The sequence below is a fragment of the Poecilia mexicana genome, unplaced genomic scaffold (genome assembly GCF_051168715.1).
Source record: "Poecilia mexicana isolate PSO_F unplaced genomic scaffold, ASM5116871v1 scaffold_7, whole genome shotgun sequence".
In the NCBI taxonomy this organism is placed as follows: domain Eukaryota; kingdom Metazoa; phylum Chordata; class Actinopteri; order Cyprinodontiformes; family Poeciliidae; genus Poecilia; species Poecilia mexicana.
This window is the reverse complement of record NW_028263376.1, coordinates 5341327-5368689: the sequence shown is the minus strand read 5'-3', so window position 1 is coordinate 5368689 and position 27363 is coordinate 5341327. Positions and strand designations below refer to the sequence as shown.

Below are 27363 nucleotides of genomic sequence, written 5' to 3'. Positions count from 1 at the left end.
ATTAGCTCTACCAGTCATTTGTAGGGGGATAATGTGTGTTTTCCTGACCTAGGTCATCTACAGAGTCTTGGATCCAGCTATCAAGATTGAGGACCCATACAGCCCCAACATTCAGAGTAGGTCTTACTTCCTGCTTATATTATGGGATAAAGTAAAATAGCTGTGTTTGAGAATGTATGTGATATATATTAAAATTAAATAAGTTACTTTAAATAAAACATTTCAAACCATTTAACACCATTGTAGACTACCAATGTCTGGGGTTGTTAAATATTTAGAGGAATAAAATATGTTGATGACTTAAAACTGCAATAATTAGATTTTGTAAAAAAAAAAAAAGAAGAAGAAAAAATTATATATATATATATATATATATATATATATATATATATATATATATATATATATATATATGTGTGTGTGTGTGTGTGCTTTTGCACATTTGTTAAACTATCACCATGTCCTCATAATGTGACAAATAATCTGTGAAAAGACTATTGTTCCTGAGCTGCTATTGCTGTCTGAAGAAATGTATCACTCCCAACCAGAAGCAACCAATCAGAGCCAGGAGGAAGAGGAGGATAACAAGGGCAGAAAGTGGCTCACAAATTTACTTGATTGAATGCATTAAGACTCTCCTCCTGGCTCTGATTGGTTGTTTCTAGTTCACACAGAGAGATGGCAGAGGAGCTCACTTTTTATTTGATTTTTTTCACCAATTATCCATCTCATACAGCCTGTCACGACATAATGGTGGTGTCAATATATAAGTAAAAATTATTTTTAATAAAAGTTAGCTTTATTGACCCCATTAAAGTTGTGTCAGAATGGAGGAAAACCACAGAGGAATCCCACCTGAGGAGTTTTGCCTTTTCCTTTCTGTGTTTCCATTTGTCACCATAAGTCAAACTCCAGCCAACACATATAGCTGCTGTCATCCAGCTGTGACATATTACAGACAGACAGCCAGTCTCTCCGGGCTGTGAAACACGTTCCTGCTGAGTCGAAGACACGGTGCAATGGGAAAAGCAGCTGTTTCTCTCCCACACAGTCCTCATGTTTAAACTGGCAGGACTTGAGATCTATTCCCAGAAACCCCTGCTTTGTTTCCAGCACAGCAGCCGAGCCTGTCATCCTTTGTTGTGAAATAATTCATTGCAAGTGGCATGCAGGAAGTCCTCTAACCCCCTCACCTCAAATTAATCCATATTTATGGGCATGTGGTACAATTAGTCAGTGTCCTGTTGAGGTCTTTTTGGACAGGGTTCCTGTTTGTTTTGAAATTGGTCAAGTTTGCTTGATGATTACATTAACTTATTGACTGAAGTTTTATTATTATTGAAATAGAAGAACAGTCAAAAAGGGGATGACAAAAGCTTTTTGTTTCATCCAAGACACACACGAGGGTCAGAATCTTTTGTCCTGAACATTGAGAGTCATCTGAGAACAGCGTTTTAGTCACATTCTTAAGGCTTGGAAACTCAGTAGTTTAGAAGTGCATTAAAAACGAACTACATTTTATAAAGGGTGCACTGATTGCAGTTTTCAGGCCAATCTTTAAAAAGCCTGACCTGCCAGTTTTTATCTGAAAGGGCCCTAAATATAACTACCAAGTTTATAAGCCCTCAAAGTTTTCTGTGAGCCTGGGATCAGTATCTTGTGACGGTCACTTCAAAACATTGACTTCGTTGCCTTAAGCCACATATAATTTAAGAAACCCCATTTCTTCCCAGCTTTATATTCCTGGTTGATGTTTTAAGATTTTGCCTCTCAGAGTTTGTCGTTTGGCTTGCAAGGTTCCCCTGTTTGTCGACACAATATGTCTCCAAAAATCTGTCTTCTTTTGTTTATTGCAAACTGTAATCAGGCATCAAACATACATTCATCTTTTGGACTTACCATGGGACAGTATATTCCTGGGAAAGATAGTGGAATCAGAAATAACATATTTCAAAGGAGATCAGAAAGATTGTGGGTCTTTGGACTGGACAGCTGTACTGTTACGGCAAAATGTCTCACTCCTTTCCCTCAAAGATTGAAAGAGCATAAATATGATAATCTTGATATTTCTGACTTACCCTCTCCAAAAGGACAAAGAGCAGATTGTTACACAAGTGAGCTAAACACAGGATTCCATTGCTGTCTCTGTAAAAGTTTCCATCTGTCCAGAAATGGCTCTGCAATGGAACAGTATGGCATGGCACTAGCAGTCTTGGTGCGACTCTTATCTTAATGTTGTCTCATGATACATGTTTCTGACTCTATATCCATGTTTTCCTTCAGACCAACTGAAGATCACTAACTTAAGACTGAACTTCACCAAACTTCACACACTTGGAGACACCCTGGTGGACAACAGAGCTGAAATTAAAGAGAAATACTACTACTCCATATACGAACTTGTTGTACGTGGAAACTGCTTTTGCTATGGCCACGCCTCTGAGTGTGCACCCATTGAAGGCATCAGGGACGACATAGAAGGAATGGTAAGTGCTGAGGATTCACATCTAAAACATTTCATGCATTTTACAACTCATTTTTTTCCCCGCATCCATATTGAATGAATTTACTTTCACTCGGGTCCGTCTCAACTCTTTCAAGGTTCATGGCAGATGTGTGTGTAACCATAACACAAAAGGTTTGAACTGTGAGCAATGTGGTGACTTCTACAATGACCAGCCTTGGAGGCCAGCTGAGGGCCGCAACACACACGCTTGCAAGAGTTAGTCTTTACTATAGATATACTGCCATACTAAAATCTTGGGAACATTTCTTGAGCTGTGGGTTGTTTTTGTCTGAGTAAATATGTCTTCAAATTCAGAGTGTGACTGCAGCGACCATTCAGATAAGTGTCACTTTGACATGGCTGTCTATTTGGCCACTGGAAACACGAGTGGAGGGGTGTGTGAAGACTGCCAGCACAACACAATGGGCCGAAATTGTGAGATCTGCAAACCGTTCTTCTACAAAGATCCCACAAGGCACATAAGAGACCCCCGTGTTTGCATAGGTGAGTGTGTGGATGGTAAATAAATCAATTTGTGACAGGTCTATAAAAAGATATCGTTGGACATGAATAACATTCATGTTGTCTGTTGAAGTTTGAAACGATTGGATCCGATTTCACCCAATTGCTAACATTTGGTTATGATGTATGTAATACCAGATATGCTATAAAGCGTCCTAGAAATTGCTAGAAACAACCATCTCCAACTGCGAAAAGAGAAGTACTGAGCTAAATGACATCTTTACCAGCAACAAAATGTCTTAAACATTCCTCTTATGAACAGTACTCTACAGAAAGGACAAACCAGAACTAGCATATCAGAACAACTCCATAATACTACCACCAGTGGAAAACACACTAAGTGCACATAAGAAATAGAATAGATCTTTAGATTTTCTCAAACTGCAGTTTTGACTGACAAATAGTAATAATAACCAGGACACATTTGCTCTTCCAGCTTGTGATTGTGACCCAGATGGCTCAGAGAATGGAGGACTGTGTGACAGCCACACTGACCCGTCGCTCGGCATGGTGGGAGGCCAGTGCCGTTGCAAGCTTAACGTAGAAGGGCCACGCTGCGACAAGTGCAAGACCGGCTTCTTTGGCCTGAGTGCCAACAACCCTGAGGGATGCCAACGTGAGTGCAGTTCTAGTTTTCTTATTTGATTGTCTTGGAGAATTTTTTGCTTTTTGATTGTAATGTCTGTGAAGGTAAAATATACAGACTATGTTTGTAAGTAATGTAAAAAATATTTTAACTAGTCATGTATCTGTGACTTTTTCTCCTCTGCAACATTTTTTCTTCAACCTCAAGCTTGTCAATGTGACTCCAGAGGAACCGTGTTGGGCAGCTCCATGTGTGACCCATTCAGTGGAGACTGCATCTGCAAGCGACTTGTCATTGGACGCTTCTGTGACCAGTGTCTAGTAAGATGACACAAAACATAATTTCAGGCCTTGGATTTTGAAGTATTGAATTTCATTAGTCATCAATAATATAAGTAATGTATTGTTTGATAAATGCTTCTGTTTATGTGTAGGTTTATTTATCTTTGAAAAATAATTTCTCTGTTACCTTTGTTATTAATACTTTTTTTAAGTTAGGTAGACTGAAAAGTTGTAAACTACAGAAGCACATTCAGCTGAGTTTGATTGATGCTGAATGAAGTGTGTAGTATTAAAGTAAATGCACCAAATGAAGCTTTTTAGCAGGGGCTCATTTACTGTGCCTTTAAACAAATAATTCATGGGGTGCTGAGGTGGCGCAGGGCTTAAGCACAACCCACATATGGAGACCTTAGACCTTGATGTGGCTGTCACAGGTTAAATTAACGGCCTGGTGACCTTTGCCGCACGTCTTCCCCTTTGTCTCATTACCCACTTTCCATTCAATTCACTGACAAATAAAGGCCACTAGAGCCAATAAAACCTTTAAAAAATAATAATAATCATGTCCCTTGACCATGTGCATTTTGTCATCTTCAAACCACAATCTGCAGTTTGAAAAAAGGTGCTCTGGTCGTCATGCTGCTGGGATGCTTTTATTACCAATCAGCAGCACATTTACCCCAAAACATCACCTATTTACCCAAAGTGCCTTCTTGAACCCGCAGTGTCCAGCTGAGCTTCTCAAACCACTTATCAGTTCAGCACTCATAACAACGTTGTAAATTAGTTTATGTAAAACCATTGTTTTGGTGATTTCCTGAAGGTGGAACATCAGAAAGAGCAGGAGTTTCTTAATGCGACTGAAACCAATTTTAAAAAATCAAAAAAATTTTAAGCCATGTTTGATATATGCGTCATTTTAATCCTTTAAGGTCACTCACAAACTCTAACAAACATGCTGCTAGTCCAAAAAGCTCACCGAAAACTCTTAGTAAAATCCAAAATGTCACTATGATCGGTTCTCTTCCTGTCTCCAAATCTCTCTCCAGAGCCGCTGTCTCACCGTGTCTCTCACTCTACTCTATTTTATAGACAAAATTTTACAAACTGTGAACTTTTTCTTTCCACGTCATAGAACTCCAGAAAAATATGTTGACATTTATGCTTTTTAAAAGGACAAAATATGAAAAGTTGTAAGCGTTGTGAATATGTTTTCAAGGCACTGTAACAATCATGTAGACATTTTTGTGTGCCTAGCAACCCAAGCTGTTAAACAGTGACGAGCCTCCTGTTATAATTCAACCCCTTGTCCTGAACCTACTCAGCCAGGAATAGCATGGGCAGGAATCCGAGCTCCTGCCTGGGTCATGGGTCTAAATTTAGCTGAGGGATTTAAGGTTTGTCCGGCTGGTGTGAGTTACAGTGGTCTTAAAATGGTCAAGCCTTGATGTGTTCCGGGTGTGTGGATCCAGTTGATGAGCCTGATTTATGGTCTTTTCTTACAGAAATTACATTTCATCATCTTGTGTAGAACTCTCATCATTTGGCAAAGTACAATAAAAATCTGGTGACTGCATACTGTGAACTGTTCTTGTTTTCTAAGAAAACATAGAAACTTTAATAATGTTCTCAGAAAGAGAAGTAGACTTCCTATGAAGCCTACTATATGTAGCTACAGTACATCCTGGTAAACTCCTGTTGTTGCTCTGTCTGTCTTAAAGTCTCACTGCAGGAAAAGTGTTGCAGCTGTTCAACTTTCTTCTTTTTGTGTCTGTCAATCATTGCCTTCTCTCTATCATCATATAACTCTAGTCTGAACACTGGGGGCTGAGCCACGACCTGAACGGATGCAGAGGTTGCGAATGTGATATTGGAGGGGCGCTCGACAACCAGTGAGTGGCGCCGTAAATTCAATCAGAAATCAATTTATTCTTTGATGATTCCATTCAGGGTCTGAACATTTTCCATATATGTGTTTTATTTCCAACATACAATAATTAAACTTGATTTCTCTCTATAAATTGAATTGTGTTTACATTTATTGGAATTATTCTGCGGCATGGGGTGCACCAATAAATCTGCCCCAGTTTCCCTAATTTTAGGAGATCGGTGATCAGCCGATATTTGAATGTGAAACCGATCTGATTCACTAATCTCATCTACCTCCTAAATCAGTGACTGTCCCTTTTTGCTCTGTCGTAAGAGAGGATTTCCTGCCAGACCTGGCCACCAGGTCATGTCACATGTGCCTGGTTAACAACAGTGAAGAAAGCTTCATGGAAAAACAGCAAACATCACAAATCTTTCATGATATATTTGAACTGTAGTATTTCTTGCTGCCAAACACAATATGTAAATCTTGATACCTATCTGATGTCACCATAGTTTATATATAATGTATGTTAACTTGTAACCGTCCCATTTCAACGAGTCGTATAAAATATCTGTTAAAATTATGAATCATGTATATGGTTTAAATGATTTTGCACCCACTCTCCTGATGTTATTTCATGTAAGTTATATGACTTGGTGAGCTTAGTCTTTTTCTCCTTGTACACCTTTTGTTTATTACAGAGTTTTGCTAAAGGTAGGTCTAAATATCCTCTTTAAACACTTCAGCTATAATCAAGAGTTAATGGCCTGTAAACTCAGACCTTATTAGCGTTTGAACTCCACAATGCGTTTCTCATTAGGTAATTTCTTCACTACATTACATATCAATTAGAATTGCTGTGTAAAGAGTTTAGCCACAGCTATTGGCACTAATAACAATAAGAGTTCTCAGTGATCTGAGAAGTACAGATCACTTTGATCTGTACTTTTCACAGCACAGCCAAAACTGTGCTGTGAACAGAAACTCCAACAGTTTCTGTTCAGCTCTTTTTCTTTTTGTCATCCGCCCATCTATTAGAAGGAATTATGGCAAGATTACGCACTCTTAGTTTGTCTTATTGTGATGAGCTATAGAGTAGACTCTATAGCTCATCACAATAAGAGATGAGCTATAGACCCATGCAATAAATTACAATATTTTTGAAAAGTCATTGATTGAACTTTATCACAAAGTGAAACACATAATATAGATTAATTACACACAGAGATGGATGTTTGAAAGACATTATTTCTGTTATTTATGAGGATCTTCAACTTTCAGCTAATTAAAACAGGACATTTAAATTAGAATATTACACCACACTATTAAAAAAACTATTTCTAATATAGAAAAACAAACTTAATGAAAAGTATGTTTAATATCTACTTAAATTTTTCCATTTTTAAAAAATACTTGTTATTTGATAAACCAGTTTAATCACAATGCATATTCTATTTTTTTAATATGACTGTACATGATACTTAGCAACATGTTCACCCATTAATTCCAACCTCCTTAAGATGTTAATGTTAGCTCTGTAAAGATTTGTAGGGCAACATTAGTCCTAAATACCACTGTGTATGCACTCTTTTTAGATGCTCCATGGATAGTGGTCAGTGTCGCTGCCGCAGTCACATAATGGGACGCGATTGCACACAGGTGGAGTCTGGATATTTTTTTATGGCTCTGGATCACTTCGTTTATGAAGCTGAATTTGCTCAAATGGGGCAGGTAAGTTTTACCGCATTTTCAACAGAAACCTTTTCAACTTTGATATATTTGATCTGTTTGTTTCTGGGTGCATGGTTTCAGGGTTGCACCTTAGAGACCAGGGAACATCAGCCCGGTCGCCCCGCTCAGTGGACAGATATCGGCTTCGCTCAGGTCCCTCAAGGCGGCACTTTGGAGTTTCTGATAAATAACATACCTTACTCTATGGAATATGATTTAGTCATCCGCTACGAATCCCAGGTTTGTATTATGACTCATGTTAATCTGAGGTCTTTTTTGGTTGTGAGTACAGCTATGAATGTATGAATGAGAAGTTGAATGGAATCTAGTCTGACTATAACGCTGTATCAAATTAAAATAACTTTTAAACATGGACATTTCTGACTGTTATTAACAGCAGACCTAACTTGTCAGTCAGCCCTCTGTCAAATGGAGCAAAATGGGCCGGTGACTGATTTTAAGGTAGACTAGTTCGGTGGATAAGATCAGTTTCACATTGTCAACCTCCCAAAACCATGGGATTTATTGATGTATCCATAACCCAATCCTTTATGCTGCCTTCTTGTCTTCAAGTGTTCAAGAATGATTCCCTGAATCATTTCCCTAACAAATAACCATTTTTTTTGGCTTCTTTAGTTTTGATTTCTTTGTATGTGTGGACTACTTGGGTTGCTACCGACATCTGTTGTGAATTTCTTTTTAATTGGTAATATTTTTAACAAGAAACACATTGGCGTGTTTGACACTTATTTTCCCTGCTGTACATTGGTCTTAGTTGGGTTGTTTTTTTAGTTTATTTGCCTGGGAATCATTTCAAGGAATTTATACCCTCTGAACTCTAGATGCCCCGGGACTGGGAGGAGGTGCAGATAACTGTGATCCGTCCAGGTTCCATTCCCACCAGCAGCCCTTGTGGGAACACCATCCCAGATGACGACAGACTCACCGTCCCTCTGCCAGCCGGAGCCAGGTGTGGGACTCATGCAAACAAGCAATGTCCCACACGCACGCATGCACATACACACACACACGCACACACACAGATTTCTTTACACACTTGTATATTCTCATCCAAGCACCAACACTTGTGAGCTTTTCTTTCAGTGTTGATGGGAACTGAGTGCTGCCTCTGTCTTCCCAAGGTTTGTGGTTCTTCCTCAGCCAGTGTGTTTGGAGAGAAGTGTGACATACTCCCTCCGCTTGGAGTTCACACGTTATCAAGATGCTAACAGCATCCTCAACGGAGCAGACTATGCTGTCGTCCTCATAGACTCTGTGAGATCAAATTGCGTCTTTGGATCTGCAGTTCTAGTGTCTGGTGATATCCTCTGACTGTAATGGCCGTCTCCGCTCCAGATTGTGCTGATGCCGCGTCACTCCTCCATGGAGATGTTCAACACTGGGGATCTTGCCTCAAACGTCAGGAAGCAGACCTTTGAGCGGTACCGGTGCCAGGAGGGAGCAAGGAGTGTCATCCGCCCACAGATCAGCGATACCTGTGCTAAACTCATCAGCAGCATGTCAGCCGTTATTAATGATGGAGCCTTGGGTGAGGAAATGACAGTCTCTTTCGTTTACATTTAAGCGAAAGAGACTGTCTTTTATTTTATATATATATATATACACACAAACACACTTGCCAGAAGTACTCTTATCCATATACTCCCACACAATATAACTATGTCTTATCTGTCATGAAGGAAAATTTTCCAAGGCAACGGATTTTAAGTGGGATTACAAAAGGGAAACAAATGAAGTACAATGCATGAAATGTACCAGTGGGGAGTGTAATAGTAGGACTCATAAGGTGCTGTTAGAATAGAACTTATTTTTGTGCTGTTTTCCATCGGATTTGTTTGCTAACCTCTAAAAATAACAGAAAAGGTCTGACTATACAGGGGAAACTGACCCACATAACCATGACAAGTTTGTTTTCCTGGGGAAGATTCATTAAGAGGAGCTTATTAGACCCAAAAGTCTGCAGAAGTTTTACATTCAGTTAAATTTAATTAAAAGTAAATCATTTTGTAACAGGACAAATGTGAACAGCTGAAGATGGGGTTATTTTTCATGTCTTTTGTATTATAATTTTAATGTTTTTCATTTGTTTATGTAAGTTAATTTTGCTTCAGTACTGAATCACTGCATGTAAAATTATGCTTTGATAAATTTTGTTTATGTCTACAACAGGTTATTCCTGTTTCCCTCCCTCTCAGATGTAGAATGTCAGACATTTTACATCCCTCTCTCTCCCCTCCAGCCTACCTCAGAGCTGAGGGTAGGCTGGAGGGGAGAGAGAGGGACATTAAGAAACAAGAGATCAGCCCCTTAAAGAAACAGTTGAAACAAAGAAGATAACATTCAAACTGTAGAGACAAGGTCCAAAACATACAGAAGCCTGTGCGTTAATTGCACAGTTAAAACATTAATGGTGTGTGATTAACCTGTTAACTTTGGCAGCCCTAATATACACATATAGATATATATATTTCAACTTCGGCTGAAATGTATATATATCATGTTTTTGCTCCATCAGCTTGCAACTGTGACCCTCAGGGGTCCATCAGCTCCCTTTGTGATCCCCGTGGGGGCCAGTGTCGCTGCAGGTCCAACATCATTGGTCGGCGCTGTGACAAGTGTGCACCGGGAACTTACGGCTTCGGACCCTCAGGCTGCATACGTGAGGAACTCGCATAAAGACACACAATATCTTCTTAATTCCTCTACAGGACTTTTGCTTAACTTTAAGATTAAGAGTGTAGTGGAGTTTTCTCAAAGTTGGAAAACAATATCCATGCTTTGGATATCCTTCGTTAAATAAATCTGTGATTTTGTCAATTAGACAGCTGTAAGTCGTGCGCTTCACAATTCTGGCCGTTATGGAAGAGTATCGAGAAGAAAGGGGTGGTGAAAAGAAGAGAACCAGAGCATCACCTGGGCATGAAAATTATTGTTCAGATGCTTTCCTTCCGTTTTGACCCAGCTTGAGATATTTTGCAAGGAAGAATTAGCAGAAATATTTTATTTTAGTTGTAGATATTACAAAGCTGGTGGAGACATTCCCAAAAAGCTTTACAGCTGCAATCACAGCAAAAATAGTAGAAGTAGCAATACTAAGTCACTGGTTGGGGGCAAATTCAAATGCACTGCACACTTTTCAGGTTTTAATCTAAAGAATTATTTAATTTTTCCTTCTACATCATAACTATGCTTTGCTGTTCTAGCTTGTGTTACTCGTTTCAGGTAAGATCCAATAAAATACGCAGTAGTTTATGGTTGTAAAATGGTGAAATGTGAAAAATTGAATGGGTATAAATACGTTTTCAAGGCAATGTAACATGTGCAATCTTTGCATAGGATTTAATGTTAGATTTAATGTTACACACCTTTAAGAAGTTGGAAGACTTATGGTTGGCACCCTCTACTGTTTCTAAGTAAATATTTCTAAAAGAAACCTCTCTTCCCTGCCTTTCCTCCTCCCCCCCCACCCAATCTACTGCTCCTGGCCCCACATCCTGTGCTTTGTCTCGGCAGCATGCGAGTGCAGCTCAGAGGGGTCAGTGACTCGACTCTGTGACAAGTACACCGGGCAGTGCCAGTGCCGGCCCGGGGCGTTTGGTCAGAGGTGCGATGGGTGTCAGGCAGGTCACTGGGGCTTTCCCAGCTGCCGACCCTGCCAATGTAACGGACATGCCAACCACTGTGACCAGAGAAGCGGAATCTGCATCAACTGCAGGGACAACACCGGAGGGGACAGTTGTGACAGGTGGCTTTCCAGAATACATTTGGTTAAAACGTTATTTGAATGAATTATGCAATGCAGTAAAATGTTATGTACACCGCTTACAGAGCAAGAGATCATTTTGAACTAATCTCAGTTGTGGCTAAACTCGTTTTTCATTTTCTTTGAATGAGGTTGTTTTGTCTCCTGTAATCAGGTCAGAGGAATCCTTTTTTCACTTAAAAAAACAAAATGTTTATTCAAAATATTTATTTATGTGAACAGCTCCTAAATGCTGCCAGAATAATCCAGACATGATGTCTTCTTTCTTTTTGTTTCCTTATGAGTTAAATGATATTTAACTCACTATGAAAATAACTTTGACCTCGACAGGAGTTTTAGGAAACCTACATCCTATCATCCATTATTTTTTTTTAACTTTATTTGTGTTCCTGTAGGTGTGCCAATGGTTATTATGGGAACCCAGTTTTGGGTATATCATCTGGTGGTCAGTGTCGCCCATGCCCATGTCCAGATGGCCCCCACAGTGGACGCCACTTTGCCACATCCTGTTACCAAGACAACCGCAATCGACAAATTATCTGCAACTGTAACCAAGGTTACACAGGTAAGCATCAAATAAGTAAAAGTTACAATGATGAAAGTGTGGATAGACAGAAATTAAATTGATTTAATGCAATGAAACAGGATTTTATGTACATATGTATTTATGCATGTACCTATGTATGAAATGTAAAATATCTATATCGATCTACCTATCGATCGGTCTGTCTATCTATCTATCGATCAATATGAATATACAGGGGTGCCTGAAGCTGTACGGCTGTACGTACCTCAAGGTTTTCCTCAGAGTATTTTTATTATTTTCCCCATTTGCTATTAACAAAATTGTAGGAAAAAAAATAAAAAAGGTCTTTTGTGTACGTAGCCCAAGTCTTTTTAAGTCTGTGGGGGTGGGCACATGAATGTCCTAAATCTGAATGTTATTGGTCAGTTTTGTTTATTTGGCGCTCTTTCTGTCAGCTAAAAATAAATATCTAGACGTGTCGCTGACGCAGATCTAACAGGAGTTGTTCTGATCCCAACTGAGCTTTTTATCTTGCATGTGCGCGGTCCATGTGGGCTTTTACGAGTTTTTTGTGTATAAAAAAACACAAAAATCCATTGGCCCCATCAATCCTCCATTGACAGACTGTGACATCTTCCGTGCTCTTCCTCAGCATCACGCTAGACTGGGAGAGCTGAACAGTTAAATCTAGTCAAAACATCACAGAGAGGAGAAATGAAGCAAACCTTGTCGCTTCACATCCTTCTCTGGAAGTCTCAGATAAACCACCCGAGCATCAGCATCCTCCTCCTCACACGGGTAGGCTTTGCTTTCGTGTCGTTATTATTTAGTATAATTTATTTTTTTAAAATTACAAAATGCTATGTGGGCATATAGGTTTGTGTGTGTGTGTCACACTGTGCGTGACAGTTGAGCTTTGTGTGGATCAGATCTGCGGCTTCTGTGGCATGCGGTTTGCGTTCATGTGGCCTGTCAATGTGGTTTAGGTTTGTGCGGTTTATGTATGTTAGGGAAGTGGCTGTGTTTGTGTGGATCAGGTGCGTACCCTCCAAATATATCCTATAGGCACCCCTGTAAATGTAGATTGATATAGATATAGATCAATATCGACACATATAGATACATATGTATTGTGTTGTCAAAGTGTTTGGTTTTTTTGTCACAAATGAATCATTCAGCTCATCATATTTTTATTTTCTATCAGACAAAGTTGACTTTTGTAAATAAAAAAATAGTTTTTGATTATTTCACATCTTAGGGAAGACAAGCTATCCAAAACAATCTAATCCTATGTGATTTTTTTAAAACTTTCTTCGACCTGATAAATGTTCATGCCAACTATTTGTCCTATTAGCTCCCATCAAACATGTGCAACGTCTCACAATGAGTCTTTTACTTTGCTTGGGGGAATTTTGGCCCACTCCTCTTTATTGATTTGCTTCTAGTTCGACCACATTGGAGGGTTTTCCTGCATTAAATCACCTGGCCTGGCCTTCAAATTTAAGTTCTTTAAGCAGTTATTTTAAGTCATCTTCTCCAAAATCTACTTTTTTGTTTGTTTTTGGAGTTATTAAACTTGCTGCTTTGCTTCAGGTGGTTGTGCTGCATAAGTTGAGTGCAGTTGAGGTCTAGGTCACAAACCGACAGCTGGAAATTCTTCTAACCCTAACTTTAACCCTTGCTTTTTGTAATCATCTTAGCCTGATGTTAAAATTAGCTTGACAATCTGAAACATTTTAGTGTCGCAAAAAAGCAGAACTGAGAGCAGATCTATAAGTTCCAAGCAATTTTCAAGGCACTTTTTGTGAAGTAAAAACTTCCAGTGAGGTTATAACAGCAGTGATTCTGTTTGGGGTTTAGTGAATGGTAATGGTTTTCATTTCCTTCCTCCCCTGTACTACTGGCACAGGGATTGTTAAACGCTCCGGGGCGACCGTTTTTAAGCGTGAGTAATGACAGTCGGCCCTCTCCCATTCCTGCTACCCTCTCCTATTTTTTTTATTCTTTATTTTTGTTTGTTTTGTTTTAATCCACCGAGCCTACTGTCCTCCTCACCAGTCTTACCCATGCATGAACCCAGCAGCACTGTTGTGCTACAACACACTTCCATGTGAGACCTGGTTCAAAAGATGGTTCAGTTTTCCTCTCACTTCCTGAGTTGTGATGTTTGCACCTAAGGTAACAGTCACAGATTAAATGATGCAAAAACCAGCTTTGAGCCAGGTCAGAGTAAATATCCATCAAACTGAGACCTGACCCAGAATCTTTCTACAGTAAGTAAAACTGGATGTTCCTCAGTCTGGTTCAGTGTCTTGCTAATCAGTTGGTGCACGACTGAATGATGTCACTATAAAAAGCATCTTAGTCCTTGTTTTGTGGTGATATTTATTAAATATTTGTTCCAATCTCTGTTTTTTGTAATCTTTAACATGCCCATGGTCAATTCAGATTGCATTGAGGATCTTTCCAAATCTGAATTTTAACCATTCTCCTGTGAGTGGTAACTATGTACACCAGAAGCCGAGATAAATTCATAATGGTTGTGTAAACGAGCAATTACTAGAAAAATTGCTGTACTTTTTGTTTTAATTCAAAAACAAGATTATGGGGTTTTAAGCTTTCTTTAACATAAAATCACATTCCATAATAACAGAATAGAAGATGCAATCTGCTGAAGCTTGTCAGTTTAAAAGTACATTTAAAAAAACAATCTTTAAGAAGGTGTTGTTATTTTGAGGATCATTTTTGTTTGTCATTATTTTGTTGTTAACGGTGTAAAGTTTTGGTCAAAAAAAGCCACTTTTTTTTATCATGTTTGATTTGTAAAAGCATTAAAACGGGAAAACATCCAAATACTTTTTAGAGGCACTGCATCATCCTCACTGTGTTGTGTTTAGCTATGAGTAACTAAAGCTGATACTGGTGACACAGCTTTCCGCATATGTTTATCTCCATCCTTTCAAGACTTATGTTTTTTGAGAAGGAAATGGCTGCCTGTAACTATTTAGACCTGATTCAGTAATAGAAAAAAGACACAGTTAAACCAAAATGTCCCATTTCTGCTGCAAGTTTAACAATATCCCTGCTTCCTTCCCTCCCCCATTCCATCCACCATAAAATCAAGTTGGGAAATCCTTAAGTGCACTTTTCATTGAAATGTGTTTGCTCCTCCTCTTCCTGTTTCAACTCAGGCGCCCGATGTGAAGAATGCGCCCCAGGTTACTACGGCAACCCCTCTCAGCCGGGAGGGCGTTGTCAGCCATGCCAGTGCAACAATAACATAGACATGTCAGACATGGACGCATGCGACAGGCAGACTGGGGAGTGCAGGAAGTGCCTTTACAACACAGAGGGCTCCAACTGTGGCATCTGCAGGAGTGGATACTTTGGAGATGCGTCCCGACGCAACTGCAGGAGTTTGTAAAAGTTTTCTAAAAACATAATCTGTCCAGAAAAGAAAATAGATTGTTTCATTGACAGATTGTGTTGTTTATTTCTTTATTTTTTCCTTGTTCAGAGTGCATATGCAACTTTTTGGGCACGGAGCGCAGCCAGTGCATGGAGCGTGAAGACTGTGTGTGCCAGCGTGCCACGGGCCAGTGTCAATGTCTGGCAAATGTCGTAGGTCTGGCATGCGACCACTGCGCCCCCAACCACTGGAACCTGGCCAGTGGGAACGGCTGTGAAGCGTGCAACTGTGATCCCAACAACTCTGTCACATCCTCCTGCAATGAAGTAAGTAAGGCATGGAGCTAAGCACTGTTCTATGGCAGGTCATGTTGCTTGACATTGGATGTTTGCACATATAAGATAAAGGATTAAACAATGGTAACTAGCCTGTGAGTGTTACAGCTGTGGGCATTAATGGGCATAGTGAGAATTCTTTTAGCATTAAGGAGTTTATGGAAGCTAAGGAACAAGATGGAAGGAGATCCTCTGATCTGAAAGGAAATTTAAAGTAAGTTTAAAGTCCTAAGAGTTGTATTTCTTTTGCTTTCTGTACCACAGTTTACAGGGCAGTGCCAATGCCGAGAAGGGTTTGGAGGAAAGACCTGCACAGAATGTGGGGAGAATTTCTGGGGAGACCCCCGGACTCTGTGCAGAGGTCAGAAACATAACGATTCACTAACTTAGTACACATGGTCAGATCTGCAGTTAAGTATTTTAGTACATTCTGCAGGTGTTTTATTTAACCACTCAAACCAATTTTGTATAATATTAAAAACAATACATAAAAAACACAAATATACAAATAATTCAATTACTACTTAAAATAAGAAAATAAATATGTTAACTTTTATGTTGTCTTTTATTCATTGTGTTGAAAAGCTAAATAATCTTTGCTATTACCATTCACTAACACTTGACAGTATATCTCAACTGCATCATCAGTGTGTGTGTGCAGTAATCATATTGTAAAGGACAATATCATATTGGAGTGCAGTAATTGTTGGCTAATACATTTTATGAGCTATAAAGTTGTATTTTTCATGCTAATGCTATATTTAGCCAGTAGACATATTTGATATGGCCAAAAATGATAAAGGTATCTTGCAGGATACCTTTATCCTGCAAGATAAAGGTTATCCTACCTGAAACCAAGGTTTCAGGTAGAAAGGGAAAGAAAGAGAAAAACAATAAATCATGCAAATGGAAATTATTGAGCTTGTTTTTTCATGTGATTAATTGATTTATTGTTTATTGTGACAGGCCTACTAGGAAACATAGATCAAAAAGATAAAAACAGACCAATATTATGTCCGATGAAATATTTTTTTAATATTAAGCAGCCCTCTTGTGTTTTCCCTCTGTAGCGTGTGACTGTGACTGGCGAGGGATTGAGACGTCTCAGTGTAACCGCGCGACCGGACACTGCGTCTGCCGACAGGGGGTGTCGGGCGTTCGCTGCGACCAGTGTGCCAGAGGCTTTGCCGGCCAATTTCCCAACTGCCAGCCCTGTCACCAGTGCTTCGGAGACTGGGATCGGATAGTTCAGGTGCAGCTCTGAGTGAAAAACGAGGGAGTTTATTCTCAAACAAATACTGATTAAACGTGAAAAATTGTTGTTTTCACTCTTATCATCAGGACCTGTCAGTACGCACCAAGACTCTTGCGGAGCGGGCCAATGAGATTCAAAGCACTGGGCTTATTGGACCTTATGAGAAAACCTTCAAAGACCTGGAGGCGAAGCTGGCTCAAGCTCAGGCCATCATCAACGCAAGAAATGCCACGACTGCAGCTGTGGCTACTCTGATGGCTCTTATTGAGGATCTCAGGTACTTCTGTTTCACTCCACTACTTTTTAATTTATTTATTTTTGACAGACAATAAAAGATAAAACTGAAATAATAACGAGACAAGTAGTCATGCCAATTGACATGCAATTTTACACCTTTCATGCACATAAATATACTGTCCTTTAAGTCTACACACGCCGAATAATCTACATCTACATAAAGTGACACTTAAACCTCACATTATCGTCATGGATTTAACAATTATTTACATATTATTAATCAAATTTTTACCTTTGAGACACTCATCCAATAATTACGATTACCATTGTAGATAGAAAAAAGGAGTAGTAAATTTCTGACAAAAACTCAAACATTTTTAGATTAATCTCAGAAATTTTCTAGAAAAAGACCTGGAAATTTCCTCGTTTTTTCTAGAAGATTTCTGAGATTAATCCAAAATTTTCTGAGTTTTTCTTCTTGCAAATGTTTTACTTTTCAAAGCTGAAATTTTTTACTTTTGATGATCAGAAATGTACACTTTTATTGTCAAATATTTCTGACATTAATCTCAAAGCCTCCTCTTATATTACTCAACCTTGTTGTGTATCAAAGGGCACAAATTGGTGAGACAACCGAAGCCCTAAACCACGTGGAGGGAGATTTAACAATCATCCAGGATCGAAACTCTGACGCAAGCAAGGAGCTGAATACTCTGGAGCGGGAGGCTCGAGAACTGAACCTCACATCGGAGCAGCTGAATCATCAACTGGATATCCTGAAAAACTCAAATTTCTTAGGTGGGATGAAACAAAGCTCAGACGAAACTGTTGTGTTTTCCATTTCTAACATGCACCCCAACTGATCCGGTCCTTTTTCTTCCTCCAGGAGCATATGACAGCATCCGCAGCTCCCACAACATGTCTCGAGACGCTGAGCGACGGGCCAACCAGTCAACCACCACCAAGCCTAACACGGTCAGTCAGTCAGCAGACACTCGCCGCCGCACCGAGCGCCTGATTGCCGGGAAGAAGGACGACTTCAACCGGAAGAGCGCAGCAAACAAGCGGGCTCTGGGGGAGCTGAAGGCCCGAGCCCAGGGTCTGGACATGAAAACGCTCAATGAGAAGGTTGGGTCCATTGCTTTGTTCTTTGAAGCACTGCTTTCAAGTTTTTGACACCACAAGGTGTTTTTTAATCCCATGCCTGAATGCCCTGATTTCCTTCATTTTTGGTGATCGGCAATTGGCAACTGATCTTATCACATCTCAGCCACCATCTTATTTCTCTCTGCCATGAGAGAGGGATGACTGACAGACCCGCCCACCAGGTCACGTCTGCACATGTGCAGATAACAACAGTCAATCCATCGTTACCAACTTAGCAATCAAAAAAATTGGCATCAACCAAAATCTGAATCGGCAGGTGAGGTTTTTTAGAAATCAGGGATCAGCCAAAATATTGCAATCAGTGCACTCCTACCCATTAAAATAAAGAAAAGGCACTTGCATAAAATAGTTTTATTTGGTTTCTTAGATTCCTAAGTAAGTCTAACTAAAATTAAAATTTGTAGAATAGTTTACATTACAGTAAGCCTGATACAATAGACATAATTAAAATGAGCTCAATAATTTTCATTCTGATGATTATATTTTTCAGGGCAATTTTGTTTATAAAAACATGATAAACCATTTTATTTATGGTTTCTTTTGTTTGTGGCTTTTATTTCTGTTTCGTGTTTTGGTTTTGGTTGTTGTTTCGTTTTGGATATTTAAACATAACGGTTCCAGTGATAATGTTTTTTCCCCAAAATTAAAGTTTATTGGTCTTTGAGAGAACAAACTTGCATTATTGTGAGTATATTTGTTGAAAATATTCTCAAAACAACATTGCTGTTTTTCACAATATTTCTGGGACAATTTATCATCCAGTAAAAATTTTTCTTATGACAAGCTTGTATAACACCTTCAGTCACTTTTAATATTACATAAAAGTGAGTTCAAATTTATTCCGTATTTGCTTTAGCTGTGAAGCTCTGCTAATATTCTCCATTTGCGCCAACAGATCTGTGGTTCTCTAGATGATGTTCCCTGCACGGAGAACCCCTGTGGAGGAGCTGGCTGCCGTGACGACGAAGGGAACCGTCACTGCGGAGGCCTGAACTGCAACGGAGCCGTGGCCGCAGCTGACACTGCTTTGGAGAGAGCCAAACATGCAGAGAAGGAGCTGAACAAAGCCATGGGGGAGATGCAGGAACTATTCACCAAGGTAAGACTACACATGGAGCACACAGAGGCTATCACATGGTCTGCAACATGTACCAACCAGAGAGCCGATTTCACTCTCAGTCCAGCTACATACATCTGATTTAGAGCCAAATATGTTGGATGATAACTTAAGCTTTCTGTCTGTGGTCATTTTAAAGAATCACCCTTTTATTTCTGTTTTTTGGTTTTAAAACAAAGAAAAACTTAAATCAATTTATTGATGCATTTTCTGGGATGTGGAAAATTATGCAAATAAAAAACACTAAGTTTACAACATAATGAGTGAGAAAAAAATTAACAAATATTGGTGATACCTGTGTCATTCTGTCGTGAAAATTCAACGCAGGATTTGTTTCATGCAAAATAAAACACAAAAGTCCCCAGCTAAAATCTGCATTTTTTTATATCTATATTTTTAAATATTTTTGTCTTTCTAAACTTTCTTGAACCAAATATTAAGAGCTAGTAAGGAAGGTCCAAAGAGCCACTTTCAGGTTGCAGACCCCTAATCATTCTAAGACATTTATCATGATAAATGATATGACAAATGCCCATAACTATCAATACTTTTGTAAGGTACTGTATCTGTTAGGTATTTTTTTTTCTCGAACCTACATAAAGGACCACAGACAACGTATATGAATTTTATGACAAAACTTTTGCAAAAGGAGAAATCTCCATCAACAACCTCCTCTGAGCTGCTGACAGAGAGTTCTGATCTGCTTTCACGTGAGCTCCTTCTTTTATTGTCAAAGAAAAACAGTCACAGGGGGCAGTCAGGAAAACAACAGAGGTCGTAAAACATTTAACCTAAACAAACCAGGAACTCAGTTCCAGGTGTGATAACTGATTGAGCATGATATGTTAACTGAAACAAAAAATCTGTATTTTCTCTTCTTTCTTATGCACTTCTTGTTACTGTGCACTATTTTATTTTTATATTTGTATCATGTTCGAATAAAATTTCATTTCATTTCATTTCATTTCAAAGAGGGAGGATAAACAAGAGACAAAATATGACTGCTCACAGGCAGTTAGGAGGTATTCTGGTTGATAAGAATTAAGGTCTGGGAAACACAGAGTTAACTGTTACACATGAAGATGAAACAGTCAGTCGTAACCTCCAGGTCAGTTTATACACACATAAGTAAGAGAACACTTTAAACTAAAAATCACAATAATACTGATTAACATTAGACTGAATATGAACTAAAGTAATAACAAAATGATAATACCAAAAAATATCTAACAGTATCTTAAAATGTCCACGTTTATATTTTTGGAAACTTTTCATTCTGAAGTTTGCTTTTTTCAGCAGGAATTTTTTATTCTTGTTATATTTGTGAAATTTCATTGTTGTCTTTCTGAAGGTTAATTACTTACCTGTATGCTGTGCAGGTAAAGGAAGCTAAGGCCAAGGCAGAGGAGGCTAAGGGTAAAGCCCAAGCTGCTCTGGATAAAGCCAAGGCCACAAAGAACAAAGTGGAGCGCTCCAACAACAACCTCAGAGACCTGATCAAACAGATCAGGGACTTCCTCACTCGTCAGTCTTCGATAAGAGTCCACGCTTGCTGAATAACAGCAGTCACTGTTAGTGCAGCCTCCTGTGCTGAACCCTGACTCCCCTTGATCTCTTTACAGAGGAGGGAGCCGATCCAGACAGCATCGAGGCGGTGGCGAACCATGTGCTGCAGCTCTCCATCCCCGCCTCACCCCTACAGATCAGACAACTCGCCGACGAGATCAAGGACCGCGTCCGCAGCCTGTCCAACGTGGACGCCATCCTGCAGCAGACACAGGATGACGTTCAAAAGGCAGAGAAACTGCTACTGGACGCCAAGAGGGCAAGGTAGTGATAACGGAGTCAGATTGCTTTTTTGTGGGGAAGTTTTTTTTAAATACCTGAGCTAATTTACTGACATTTGTTCATTGTTGATGGTAAGGCATCGTGCTGAGGGTTTGAAAAGCACAGCGGAGACGGTGAAGCAGGCCTTGGTGGATGCTAAGACAGCCCAGACTTCAGCTGAGAAAGCCATAGCGAGTGCCAGGGCAGACATCAGAGACACTGAGAATCGACTGGCTGAGGTCAGCATCGTCTTAGTGCTGTGTTTGAAATGCAGAAGAAATGACAAGCATGGAGGATTTTTAATATGAATCTCATATTAATTTTATAGAACAAAATATTCAGCAGTGCTATTCAGCATTTATTTGAACACTAGATAAAGATGTTTTAAAAAAAAATAAAAACATAAAAAGCCTAAAAGCTGGGATATGTAACTTTTATTTAAAAAGTCTCTTTTTACATATTTGTTAAAAGTGACACCATGTCGTGACAGTATGAGACAGAAAATCTGTGAAAAGATAGATGTCCTTCACATCCTCCAAGTGCTACTAACTTCGTCTGAAGAAATACACTGCTCCCGGTCAAAAACAACCAATCAGAGCCAGGAGGAGGGTCTCAATGCTGTCAATCAACAGCATTAAAACCCTGCTAATTTAGAAATTTAGTACATTTCTAAATGTGCTAATGGCCTAGAAATAACTTAACATTTCAGGAAAACTTTTTTTTCCACTGTCATCCATTTTCATTGTTTCAGTTGCCAAACAAAATTTGTTTAAATTGATCATATGTAAAATATTGGTATCTGAAAAAATATGATTGATTCATATTAATTAATTGCAAAGCCTCTAATAATATGAAGTTCTTTTCTGAATCATATTAATTTGAAAATGTATTTTGAAGTGATTCTTACTCAATTATTCTACTTGGGGGGGGGGGGGTGCGAAAGTATTGACTATTTCTTAATTTTTACCCTGAAATAATGCTACTTTAATAAAAAAAACTTGTATATATTTATTTTAATGCTTTTTGCACACGGGTCAGCACTTTAAGTTTTTAAATAATTCAAGTTTGAAAGTATATCTTTCTATTGCCATATATAATATTGTTACTTTTTGGTGTTTGCTGCCCCCTGGTGGTCACCAGTTGTTTTCAGTTTTTTTAAAAGAAAACAGTGTGCTCAGTATGTCAACAATGACTCAGCCAGATGAGCTCCCTTCAAGCCAAACTGCGTGTGATTAAATTATCATTTGCAAACTCTTATTCTACATAGATTGAGACAGAAACCTCCAACAGTGAGAAGAACCTGGATGATGCAATGGGTCGGCTTGGCACACTTGAACAAGAGATCAATGTGCTGAAGACCAAGCGAGCCAACAACAGCATGGCAGCAGCCCGAGCTGAAGAGACGGCCACCATGGCCCGGGACAAGGCAAACGAAGCCAAGCAGGTCTGTGTCTGACTGCACGATCCTCGTATCGTTTAAAGGGGCAGATTTATGTAAAATCAACCTTATTGAGCTTCATATCTTAATGTTATTCCCTTATCAAAGACATACTTGCAGTGTTGCCTTGATTCTTTCATGGATGTTTGAGAAATCATTTAATCTAATATTAAATGATATTTAACACAGCTGGTGTTTTGAACAACCAGCTGTTCAAAACACCTGGTTGGACTTAGTGCCACCTTTGAGACGCAGCTCCTTCTCTGAGCTGCAGTTTCTGAGCTTCAAGGCTTCCTTCCCTGCAACTCCCCCATTCAGTTCCTTCAGTCTAGCCATATATTGTTAAATATTGGTAAATATTGTACTTATCAATATTTAACACCTTGCGGAGTAGCTTGCAAATAACCACTGTCTCAACAAATAACCACTGTCTCCTTGGAGATCAATAAAGTGTATTCTGTTGTATTTTATTAAACAATCCACATTATGCTCAGATTCTAGACGGCCAGCTGACAGACAAATTCAACGAGGTGCAACAACGAGTGGACACCAAGGCCAAGGCCGTGCGGGACGCCAAGAAGAAGGCAGAGAGTCTCCGAGAGGAAGCCAAGGAGCTCCTCAACGATGCTCAGAATAAGCTACAGAAACTAGCAGGTGCTGCTTAGTTGTAGAGGAATTGCCTACGTTTCAGGAAGAAAATGGAGTATGTAGTTGATTAAAGGTGACATTTTAAGGCTAAAATATTTTTTTCTTTTTCATGCTTGGTGCAGAGCTGGAGAAAAACTATGAGGAGAACCAGAGGAAGCTGGAGGGGAGAGTCCGGCAGCTGGACGGTTTGGAGGACAAGATGAGGAGCATCCTCAACGACATTAACAAACAGATCCAGATCTACAACACGTGCCAGTAAACGAGCCCCTCCAAAACCGCAAGGAAAGACGTCCACTACTGTTATTTTATGTTAGATATATAGAGACATGGTGCTAGGCTTTCAAGGGAAAATAAATCTCTCTGCAAGCCAGTGTCCATATGGTGAACCCAGTTAGTGTTTTCCATTCAAATGGAAATGGCTAATTCTTACATTAAAAAAAACATAGTAACGGCAAAGGATGTTAAAGTTTGTCAATGAGCACATATTTTACTCACATTTAGTTTGTGGTTATTACTGTTGTTTTGAATTTGGAACACAACTTTGAATGTTTGCATTTAAGTTTTCAAAACCAATATGTATTATTCCAGAGTTCACTATAGAACTAAGAGTGGTATCTTTGAATCACCATGACAACAATTTGGCTGCAAACGGCTACAATGCTGTGGACATGCTTCTGTTCCATAGGTGCATTACATCATAAAAGCCATGGAAAGGGCTTAAAAAGTTAAATAAAAATCAGGTCAACTCCTCCAGTACGCTGAAAACAGTTTGACATCGGGACTTCCAGAAGGATGATGATCTACGATATTTGGCCAAACCAACACAGAAGTGGAGCACCAGATCCAAAATCAATTTTCCATAAACATCCAAGATCCAAGGCCACAATCCTTCAGAAACCATGTGGGCTATTTACGAGAGAATGGGTACCCCTAATTGTGCCACTTTTCAAATATTTTTTTTTTTCACATGGCATTATTTTCTCACTAAATAATTTTACTGAAAGTACAAATTAAATTTGTAATACAGTTTTTCAGTGTGAGGTTGAGCTGAAGTTGGAAGTGTATTCTGAGCTGAGCTCAGCACCATGTTCTGAGCTCAGCTACAGAACATGGTGCTACAGAAAATAAGATTTTATTTTCATCATGATTAAAATTCAAATAATGCAAAAAAAAAAATTCTGCACAACACACTACTTTTGAGATGAATAGGTGGAACTATTCACTGGTGACAGTGAACCTAAAGAAATGACGGTGTGGTCTAGTGGTGGCCATTTATATAAAACATTGCTGGCAACACACTATAGCCATTTGAATAGCTTCAACAAACAGGATAAAAACACATAGGATAAATTTAAACAAAAACAGATTTAAAACAACAAATATTAAATTCCATTCATTTCAGAAATACTTTATTAATCCCAAAGGGAAATTAAATGTTGTAACTCATTAATTTAGAATGGTGATGGCTGTTGGCAGGAAAGATCTTCTGCAGCAGTCTGCACTGCACTGAATCTGAAGAAGCCTCTGACTGAAGATGCTCTGCCTTGCCAAGACAGTATCGTGAAGAGGATGGTCAGAGTTGTCCATGATTTTCTTGATCCTATGAAGAATCCTTCTTTGCATAATAATCTCCAGAGGTTCCACAGTCGTCCCCAGAACAAATCCAGCCTTCTTTAATCAACAATCATTTCCTTTGTTTTGTTCGCATTTAAGATGAGATGATTGTTCCTACACCATGCCACAAAGCGGTCCACCAGATCTCTGTACTCGGCCTCTTGTCCATCTCTGATACACACAACAACTGCTGAGTCATCTGAGTATTTCTGTAGATGACAGAAGTCAGACTTGTGCTGGAAGTCTGAAGTGTACAGAGTGAAAAATATGGTCAACAGGCTGCAGAGTGGAATAGTTGGTAGCACTGTTGCCTTGCACCAAAAAGTCCTGGGTTCAAATCCCAGCCTGGTGTCTTTTTGCACGATCTGCCTGTTCATTCGTAGGTTCTCTCTGGCTTCCTCCCACTCCGCAATGAGCGGTATAGACAATGAATGGATGGATGGAATATGGTCAACATCAACCTGACATTGTTTAAAAATGTTTGCAAATGTAACATTAGATATTACATTTACAGAGTATAATGGAGTATGTGACCCTTAGACATAAAGGTTGAAGCTGTTTTTAAAATAGACTGGAATAAAATAAAAAAAGCCATTAGGCACTGCTGAGATACTGAATGTTTCTCACATGCTGTATTTTGTGACGGAACAAGCTAGACCTGCAGTTACTGATCTCTGATGCTGAAGTGAAAAAAGTGAAATACTGGTTTTAAAAGTGCCTTATGCTGTCAGTATTGTGGACAATTGGCATTGTGCATGTGAGTTTGAGTTTTGCAAAATGTGACTAGTGCAAAAATCTTTTCTTTTTTTTTCTTTTTTTTTTACATATTTCAGTATCAATGACTGGTCATTGGCAATGGAAACACCAAAGGTACCTTGTTAAGTTTTGCAGTTTTCTGAATAAAGATGAATATGAAGTCATTTCAGATTTTTCTGTCTATAAATATTCTTCCATGATGGTTGTTTTTGCTGGTCTAACATGCATGTGTTCCTCTCTTAGTCCTCCAGCCAGCAGCACCCCATCTGAAAAGCTGAGTCAGCTTTTTATTAGATCCATGTTAGAAAGGTAATGACGGACCAGACAACAGGGCGAAATGACAGTCAGCATGCAAGCTCAGATTAACAGCAATGAAGAAGAAATATATAGAAGTATAGGTATCCGTGATTAAAGCAAAGTCGTTACAGCAAACATTAACTTGCCACAAAACTGGATTATTTTAATAAACGGAGGATAATGTTGGCCTCATTGGGCAGCTGCAAAAGGGACAAAGCTGTTTTCTAAAAATAGTTCATGTCCAAATGTAACTAGTCTGAGTCAGCTCGCCTGTTCATCTGACTATATTTGTATGAGCCCACTCCTATTCAGGACAGGTCTGTCAGTTTGCTAAAAGTTAGATAAGAACATATTTCTTTACTTCTATACAGAGAAGTTCCATGAATAGCTCTGGACCTTTAAGTTGGGATTTTATGTGACAGATGAGGTAAATCTTTACCACCCTTTGTCATTTAGACACTAATTTTTGTCCATTCTTTACAAAATTTCTTAGGCTTGGTCAGCTTGAACTGAGAGCATCTGAACAAAAATTCCCAAGTTTTGCTACAGGTCCTCCATTAGATTTGGGGTCAAATTTTAACTGGGCCATTTAAAAAAAAAATTAATAATAAATAATAATTAATTTAAAAATATCCCTTGTGATTTAAACTTCCTATTAACTCAGACCATTTTGCAGTTCCCTGTTAAAAACATCCCTGAGGATGATGCTGCCATGTTTGGAGTGTTAAAGCTGCAGCATAAAAAAAGTTTTTTGCATATTTGTTAGAAGCGTCATCATGCCTTGAAAAGATTGAGCACCTCCACCTTCTCCCTGAGCTACAATTGCTGTCTACAGAAATGTGCCATTCCCAATCACAAACAACTAATCAGAATCAGAAGGAGCATCTTAGTGCTGTCAATCATCCTCATCTACGCACTGCTCAATGTGCTTATGGCGCAGAAATAACTTAATATTTCAGAAAAAAATGTTTATCCACTATCACTGGTGACCATGTTAATTAGCCTTATCATTCCTGGCAGACTCTGGGAGGATGCTGTAGCATAGCTGCAGGTATGCCAGCATGATTGACAGTGTTAAGATCCTCCTGGATTTTTATTGGTTGAGTCTAGTAGTATCACTGAGAGCACTTGAAGAAGCCAGGGGAGCTTGATTTTTTTCCCCCACAGATTAGCTGTCTCTTCATAATCTGTATGAGATGTGCAGATTAGTACACATTTGTTTTTGTTTTGTTATATTTTACAACAAATGTGTAAAAAAATTGTTTTTTTGTACATTTGTAAAAAACTGCCCATTGTGTCCTCTGGTTCCATAATCACATACTGCCACGTTGAAAACATTATTTGCTTTGAATGCAAGCACTCTCCTTATTAGGTGTGAGCTTTCTGAGGCCATGTTTCTGTCAACAGCCTGCTGAGCCCGATTATTTCCACTGGGGACTTGGTTGCATAATTTA

At 39.0% G+C, this 27363-nt stretch overlaps 1 protein-coding gene across 1 annotated transcript in view; it reads left to right on the top strand.

Moving 5' to 3' along the window:
- lamb2 (laminin, beta 2 (laminin S)) overlaps positions 1-25776 on the top strand; it is a 44784-nt gene extending 19008 nt beyond the window's left edge. Inside the window, exons 7-35 of the mRNA XM_088006916.1 lie at positions 53-116; positions 2284-2486; positions 2602-2722; positions 2822-3010; positions 3465-3644; positions 3822-3934; positions 5708-5787; positions 7364-7499; positions 7581-7739; positions 8342-8469; positions 8642-8774; positions 8856-9048; positions 10036-10179; positions 11034-11265; positions 11679-11848; positions 15001-15225; positions 15327-15544; positions 15818-15914; positions 16624-16805; positions 16895-17085; positions 17659-17843; positions 17932-18173; positions 19108-19311; positions 20709-20853; positions 20952-21159; positions 21254-21395; positions 22424-22600; positions 23089-23248; positions 23365-25776. Of these exons, the coding sequence (XP_087863042.1) occupies positions 53-116; positions 2284-2486; positions 2602-2722; positions 2822-3010; positions 3465-3644; positions 3822-3934; positions 5708-5787; positions 7364-7499; positions 7581-7739; positions 8342-8469; positions 8642-8774; positions 8856-9048; positions 10036-10179; positions 11034-11265; positions 11679-11848; positions 15001-15225; positions 15327-15544; positions 15818-15914; positions 16624-16805; positions 16895-17085; positions 17659-17843; positions 17932-18173; positions 19108-19311; positions 20709-20853; positions 20952-21159; positions 21254-21395; positions 22424-22600; positions 23089-23248; positions 23365-23501 (4758 nt within the window). The 3' untranslated portion in view covers positions 23502-25776. The remainder of the gene's footprint in view (positions 1-52; positions 117-2283; positions 2487-2601; positions 2723-2821; positions 3011-3464; positions 3645-3821; positions 3935-5707; positions 5788-7363; positions 7500-7580; positions 7740-8341; positions 8470-8641; positions 8775-8855; positions 9049-10035; positions 10180-11033; positions 11266-11678; positions 11849-15000; positions 15226-15326; positions 15545-15817; positions 15915-16623; positions 16806-16894; positions 17086-17658; positions 17844-17931; positions 18174-19107; positions 19312-20708; positions 20854-20951; positions 21160-21253; positions 21396-22423; positions 22601-23088; positions 23249-23364) is intronic.
- The last annotated feature ends 1587 nt before the right edge of the window (positions 25777-27363 follow it).